This window comes from Aricia agestis, chromosome 19, assembly GCF_905147365.1.
Source record: "Aricia agestis chromosome 19, ilAriAges1.1, whole genome shotgun sequence".
NCBI lineage: Eukaryota > Metazoa > Arthropoda > Insecta > Lepidoptera > Lycaenidae > Aricia > Aricia agestis.
In genome coordinates this window covers 9,734,428-9,742,561 of record NC_056424.1, presented here as the reverse complement: position 1 = coordinate 9,742,561, position 8,134 = coordinate 9,734,428, and the positions used below count along the sequence as shown (strand labels likewise).

Sequence of the window (8,134 nt, the reverse complement as noted above, 5' to 3'; positions counted from 1 at the left end):
CAGGTAACGCTTACCGCTCTCTCGTAAACTTTGCCTTTTACTTACATAGAAAATGTTTGTTTGCTGTATTGCGACAATAGTTTTCTAGACGATCAAAGACTTAGATAGGCTGTAGTTTAGATGGATTCATCCAGTCGCAGTTTGAGAAAATAATAGGTGCGAACTTTGACCAGCTTGATGATATTGCTTACTTTGAAATACTTTGAAAATAATAATTAATCAAAGTTGGATTCTGTTATTAGAGCGAACAACCTCCTGTTTAGGATCAATAGGTATTCTTTTCGTAGTTTAGGCTTCTGGAATCTGGCGTCAAGACAGTAGACAATGACGAGTATATAACGACATTTCACTAATTGTTGCTGTAATCTATAAAGCGAATGACGAATTTAATAGCGCGTGACATGAATGCTAATGTAGTATATTATGTTATACAATCCTACAAGGATGTTAAATGAATTTTGGTGCGTAACCGATAAGAAAATGAAGACCACTAGAGGTTTAGCTGCTTCACAACTTTTTTGTTAATATTATCTCCCGTGTCCATAGTACCAAAGACTTGGGGGTATACTTTGACAAAACTCTTACGTTTAAAGACCACATACATGCCACAGCTTAAGACAGTTTCAAACGTCTTGGTTTTGTACTTCGGAACGTTAAGGACATTAAAAATCCCGCCATCATAAAACTGCTATACAATGCACTAGTACGCAGCAAGCTAGAAACAGATGCGTGTGTCTGGGCTCCTTACACAGCTACATCGATTCTGATGCTGGAAAAAATCCAGAAGGCGTTTCTCAGATTTTTATTTAAGAAAGTATACGGATACTACCCTTACATATACCCAACGGGCTATCTCTTGGGTACCTTAGGTTACCAATCTTTAGAGGTCCGACGAGGGGTAGACCTAATATTGGTTGCCTTAAAAATCCTTCGCAATATAATCGATTGCCCTGAACTCCATGCCTTAATGTGCCGCTTGTATGTGCCTGACAACTATCTAAATCACCGTCCGAGCCGTCGGCCAAAATTATTCGCACTGCCGACTTGTCGGACTGTCGCGAGAGCTGAGTCCCCGCTGTACCGAGCACTAAACTTGCTCAACGCCCTTCTGTCAGCGAATCCTGAATGTGATGTGTTTGTTGATAAGTGGATGTTTGTGAAGAGAGCAATTGTTAGATTCTGTGAAACTTAGTATGAAAGGGTTTCTTATATGTATTACTATTTAATTTAATTTGTGAATGTATTGTAACATTGTCATAAATAGTTTTAAGTTCTAATTTTATTCAAGATTGTAGTTAATTATTGTAATTGGGGTAACCCGTTGTAATTAACTTTAATAAATAAATAAATAAATTATTTATGCATCATCTTGTATGCATCGAATTATGAATTACTAGCTATTTGGCCGAGCTTTGCTCGGTATTCGATAAAATACGAATAAAATGACATTTTCTAAAAATGATTCCTAGCTAGATCGATTTATCGTCCCCGAAACCCCCTTTATACTAAATTTCATGAAAATCGTTGGAGCTGATTCCGAGATTCCAATTAGATATATATATAAAAATTGCTCGTTTAAAGATATAAGATAAGATTATATCGAGTATAAGTATGTTACAGGAGTCAGGACACAGGTCCATATGAAGGTAATTTAAGGATATATAAAAACACTGTACCCATTTTATATAATTCATTTATTTAAATTGTATAGTATTCACATTGTCGCTACGAGTTTCATAACAAGAAACACCAGCTGTACATACAATAAGAGAACACAATGTTTCACAAAATAACTAGATATAAAGAGAAATGCAGCGGTCCAAAGAAAGCTATAGTAACTAGAGATGCTATACTGATAGCAAAATATACTTACAACTAAATGTACTTGGCAGTTGAGAGACTCGACGAACGAATTTAATACTGATTGCCAAGTCATGCGCGGGACTCTGACTACATCTGCCTATGACATCCTTTTTACACGTAAAAAGGCAATCTAGCAAATGTCTGTGGCATCACAACTGTTTATTGTCGCTAAATTTAAAAAAACATCTGTCAATGTCAAACCTGTGCGCGGACCAGGACAGTCAAACAAAACGGCTATCACATTTCGAAATTAGCGTCTCAGCACAATCGTAAATAAAAAATAAGCTATACAATAATTGACTAAATACCTTAAACTGCTACGGGGCAAAAATAAACTAGTCTGTCAGTACGTACAGACCGCCACATACGACTATTGAGCATATAAACGAGAGGCAGTCGGCCAACACGATCAGCCAAATAAAATGCTAGATTGAGTATAGCTTACTGTCGATTAAGTAAAACAACCACACTTCGTAAACGTACAAATAATTTCGAGTTTTTATAATCTGTAGTCGATAATAATCGAATCGAACATATTCACCAGTATCGACTGTGTAAATGATAAACTTTATTCAAATGACCGAAAGGAAGAGAGATTGAAAACTAAAAGTTAGAAAGAGAGTTATGAAAGATTTTAGATTTGGAGGTAAATACTTGACTGGTGATTTTTTTGTCAAAAACTGGCATTTTTGAGTCTTTACAATTACAGTTCAACATTTACACAACAATAAGGGATCGTAAACATTTCATTTGTCAATTAAAATGTCAAATAATTCGATATGACAAAATAATAAACATAAAAAAAACAACTAAAAACTATTTGAAAATAGAAATGCAACCAGCGATTATCATAATAGGCCCTTGCATTGACATTCAGGAAGACAAAGTAAAATATATATATTATATAATATGTTATACAACATATTGCACTGAGTTAATTTCCCATACATCTCTATAATACCAAACTTATTGAGTACTGTGACAAAGCATTAATGAACCAAATGTAATATCACTTAATGCCACTTCAATTGTGATATTACAGTTACATTACAAGTGTTTGAAGTATGTCACTTCGTCACTTCGAAAGTAAGATCACTTCATCACTTCAAGTGTAATGATATAGTTACATAACATGTGTTTGAAGTGATTTCACTTCGTCAACTCGAAAGTAAAATCACTCAATCACTTCAAGTGCAATATTACAGTTACATTACATGTGTTTGAAGTGATATCACTTCGTCACTTCGAAAGTAAGATCACTTCATCTCTTCAATTGTAATATTACAGTTACATCACATTACACATATTGTGTTTGAAGTGATATCACTTCGTTACATCAAAAATAATATCACTTCATCACTTCAAGTGCAATATTACAGTTACATTACATGTGTTTGAGGTAATATCACTCGGCCACTTCGAAAGTGATATTACAGTGACATTACATCTGGCGCTGGGACTGATATGCTCCGCTAAATAAAGGAACCACAAGTTAGTATTCAAAACAAAATACTACATACTTTAGTTCTACGATAAGTATCTTTCGATATACATATTGGTTGAATAATTTACATATTCACCTATGTGCGAACAGTTCTACCGTTGTACCCATTTGGACAATGTAACTCTGTATGGCCGCCTCCGAATCCGTCGTAATCGCTCGTAACTTTGCTCACTATCGAAATATCCTTAAAAAATCTACTTAACACTGAATTCGAACGATTGGTTCATTTTATATTTACACACTGAGCAAAGTTGACGTGCGAGTCGAAGGATTCGAATATAAAACTACCGGGCTCACGACTTGCAATACTTTTGATCATGCATCCGTTCTGTAAATTAAAATACATTTGTCAGACAAACTTAAGGTTCGAACGAACCTCCTAGTAAATACTATACAATGTACGAATCGACGCGGAGGACCAGACTGTACAACTTCACTTATCTTTTGTTTTAAAATCTTTTGGCAAAGTCATAGACAAGTTGCAGTAGGACGTCTATAATTTGCACTATTTTTTTGCGTTACGTAAACCGTAACATCGCCGTAAATGCTCATTTTGTATATTTTTTTTGTCAAAAGTTAAGGAAGTAAAAATGGGTAGCAACAGTAATTCAATCTAGGATCCGTAAACATATACCCATCACAACATTCACTATACATAGATATATCGGAAAAAAATCGCTTAGCATCTTATCTAAAAGGCCTTGTAAACTAGCTACCCTTAAATCCTTACAGAATTCCGAATATAAGGTCACCGATTAGCGTCATTACATATCACTTGAGGGGATAAACTTATACTTAACGTCGAGCTACAAAATAAAATGACAATTGATCCTGTAGAAAATCGATATCGCACTAACCTAGGGGGCGCTCGATTCGCGAATCAGTCGAAGTATTCGAGTCGCCCTCGAAAGATCACGTCGCTCGGTAAAACGTCCAGAGTGGTCGAAACCTACAACTACACCAGACTCGGCAGGCACTAACACCGTCCTCGACATATAATACATAGAAAACAAACACAATACTCGCACAATTCCACTAGAGGTCCGTATTACAACGTCAAGTCTTTAAATAACTGAGATCATATTCGCCGCCGGTCGCCGCCGCCACCCTCACGACTGTAGGAACATTCCGCGTGTAACGTCCGTCCGAAGAACACAATTTGGTCGCCGTGTCGCTTGGAGGGAATTTGTACAACTTACGTTCGACATTCGATGTAGTTAAATGCATTCGTTAAAGCGTTTCGGGGATTGTAATCCCCGAAACGCAACGCTCGAACGAGTCGGAGTAGGGCAGTGTGGGGTCACCTAACGACTAACGAGTTTAGTCGAATGAGGGTAGCCGGAGAACCGTAACCGAGGTTCAGGAGCCGTTCACTTCACAATCACAAACACTAGATGTCGCTGCATGCCACAGTATCGCGCACTCTTCATAAAAGCTGCATAGACGATACTAGATGGCGCTGCTAGTACGAACACCACCAAAAGTGCACCGTTTTCTTGCCAACACTATTTTGGTCTTCCTTCTAGATGCAAACGATTAGCTTTTCATCTACACTACTTCCTGTATCCTTCCGATGCACTCCTCGATTGTGGTGAACTGTCTGTCAGGGGCGGAGCTAGCGTGCGGGGCGGGGGCGCTGGGGGCGCGGCGGAGGGTCACACGAGGTGGTCTCGGTCGTCGAGCGAGGCGTCGGAGCGCGCGCCGGGCCGCAGCTCGCGCTCGAGGTCGAGCGAGCGCCGCTCCAGCTCCAGCCGCGCGCCCGCCACGCCCGCGCGCCGCGGTGCCTCCAGGGACGATACCTGGAAAAACAAAAAGGTAAATTATAATAAGAGCATCACCACGTCATAATGTAATGTACAAAATATCAATATCGAATAGTCACAGTATTCAGTCAAGTCGAGGTAAATAATTCGGCATTCACATCTCATTGATTATTGCTTATATTTTATATGTATATATCTATAAAGGTATACGCGGACATGATTTACTCGGTCATCAAGCCCAGATCACGCCTAACATTATTTTTACGTAACACGATCAAATAACTAGGTCTGCAATCGGCTATGAATCATTTTATTTTCTCTGATAGTACGTATTATAAAAGCAGAAGAAAAAACCAATGTAAAAGTGTAATACCTTGGCCAGGCGACGCGCGGACGGCGGGCGCTAGGAGGGCGCGGGCAGGTGGGGCAGCTTCCCCCCCGCCCAGTACCGCGCGCTCGCGGCCCCCGCGCCCCCCGCGCCGCCGCTAGCTCCGCCACTGACGCCGCTCATGCCGCTCAGACCGCTGCTCTCCTCGGATAACGCCGCTTGGAGTTTCGCTTCTGGAAATAGTTTTATAATGGTCAGCATTGGCGTTGAAAATAAAACAAATTATAAAAAAAACTGTTTTATTTATGAATGAAACAAACATCAGAATTTCTAATTGTCTATGTGTAACCTACCACCGGTTACCCGTCAAGCCCCAAGCGGTCGAATCCGACCGCGATAACTATAGATTTCCAAGAATCCGCGATCGAGGGATTCAGCGTAATAAGCTCGTACTTAAGATATTTTAGGTACCTAGGATGCATGTGATTCCTAGCAGTGCCGTAAACAGTCTTTTTTGCGCCCTGTGCGAGTTTCGACAATACAACTGCGCTCTTGCTTTTTAGGGTTCTGTAGCCAAATAGCAAAAAACGGAACCCTTATAGATTCGTCATGTCTGTCTGTCTGTCCGTCCGTATGTCACAGCCACTTTTCTCCGAAACTATAAGAGCTATACTATTGAAACTTGGTAAGAAGATGTAGTCTGTGAACCGCATTAAGATTTTGATACAAAAATGGAAAAATTATTAAAAATTTTAGGGGTCCCCATAGGTACAACTGAAACAAAAAAAATTGAGGTTTCTTATATCACTTTTTTCTAACTTGAATAGTTTGCGAGAGAGACTTTTCCAAAGTGGTAAAATGTGTGCCCCCCCCCCCCTCTAATTTCTAAAGTAGGGGCATGATAAGTCTAAAAAATATATATGATGTACATTACTATAAAAACTACCAACGAAAATTGGTTTGAACGAAATCTAGCAAGTAGTTTTTTTATACGTCATAAATGGTAAACCTTAAATTAACTTTCATTAAATCAACTGAAACATAAAAATTTCGGAATTTCGCTTATTATGATTATAATTTCAGTAGGTGTAACAATACCTACATACAAACACAAATACATAATATTATGTTACCAACATTTTATATATTAAAATTTAATTTTATCCATTCATTGACTTAACGTAGTCTGGTTAAAAAACTCTTTCTCGCTTTGGCCTAGTCTGGTAATAAGGGAGCATACTCACTGGCGACCTGCGACGCGTTGAAGGTGACCGGTGTGCGCGCGAGCGGCGTCCGCAGCGACCCGCCGCGCCCGCCGCCCGCCCCGCCCACCGACACGCTAGTGGACTGTGTACCGAGAGGGGATAAGTAAAATGCATACATAGTACAGATATCGCAAATCTTATCTTTTCTTTATCTTTTAGTTTTTTATATTAAATGATTAACCTGCCTAGTATGTTTAACTTTTTTACTTTAGGGCTCCCGCACAACACTGCGAATTCGCATCACATCGCATCGAAATGTCATTTTATTATGAATTTTCTCGCAGATATTTGATAATGAAAAATGCCATACTCAAACTGATACCATCTAGTTTTGATGGACTAAAATAATATTTATGATCGTGGGTCAATAAGATTTATGTAGGTCTTTCGATAACATTTATTTCATTATTTATCACTGGCAAAATATTTTAAGTCGATAATTGTAAAAGATAATTCGGGAACGTAGGTAATAGGTTATTAGTCCATCAAAACTAGATGGTATCAGTTTGAGTATGGCATTTTTCATTATTAAGGGCTCCCACCCATAACCGCGAATTCGCATCGCATCGCATCACAAATATACTTACAGAGTTTTTTTAAAGATTTGCAATACCTGTACATTGTAGGTTATTATTTACTATAATTTAGCCTGCAAATTATTTTAATTTCAAATTACAAAAGTAGTCAACACCAAATGTGCTATGCCCAGCGACAAAGCAACTATTAGTGTACAAGCTCCTTTACACGACCTTAAATAAACATCATAAAAATTGTATAGCTTTAGCAAAAGCTTTAAGCTAAAATACTCTTCAGCCAAGTATTGCACTGATAAATTAAATAGGAACTCATATTATATAAATCATAAAAAATTGCAACTAAACAATAAGATAAATCGAAAATAAATTAAACTAAAAATAAAAACAGCCGTGGTGCTCATGGTTCACAATAAATTAATTATTAAACAATAAAACAGTGTAGTGATAAATGAGTATAATTGAAAGTATAATTTGTATGTAAAGTTTAAATAAATTTCATAATTCAATCAACTATAAAATTAAAATGTGAAATGGAATTTTGATCATGTATTTTAAAATTAGGTTCAATTTAGCAAATGTTTTGTAAATAAAGATGACTGTAAAATTGTGCAGCTTTAAAAAAAAATACTTCGAGTTTGTATCGCCATAATCCAACTTACAAATAAAAATATTTACAGAGCGTATAACTATTCAAGTCCGTTGTCTCTGTCAGTCATAGCACGTTATGTATATGCCAGACAAAAAAAAGCTTGTATAGTTATTCGTCGTGCTAGGGCCTGTTTCACCCACTTCCTGATAAGTGCTGGATAGACTATCCACTTCTTAACTTGGCAAATAAGAGTATGGAGAAACTGTCAAATAAGTTGTGGATAGCT

The 8,134-nt window shown here is 37.8% G+C and overlaps 1 protein-coding gene across 2 annotated transcripts in view; it reads right to left on the bottom strand.

Moving 5' to 3' along the window:
* Window positions 1-1,676: 1,676 nt before the first annotated feature.
* Window positions 1,677-8,134, bottom strand: part of LOC121736836 (dual specificity tyrosine-phosphorylation-regulated kinase 2) — a 192,778-nt gene continuing 186,320 nt past the window's right edge. Inside the window, exons 6-8 of one of the 2 annotated variants that reach the window (XM_042128264.1) lie at window positions 6,703-6,805; window positions 5,504-5,691; window positions 1,677-5,166 (exon numbers count right to left, since the gene is read on the bottom strand). In XM_042128264.1, the coding sequence (XP_041984198.1) occupies window positions 5,534-5,691; window positions 6,703-6,805 (261 nt within the window). In that variant the 3' untranslated portion in view covers window positions 1,677-5,166; window positions 5,504-5,533. Of the gene's footprint in view, window positions 5,167-5,503; window positions 5,692-6,702; window positions 6,806-8,134 lie in introns of those variants that run through there. The other variant, XM_042128265.1, reaches the window with a different exon arrangement.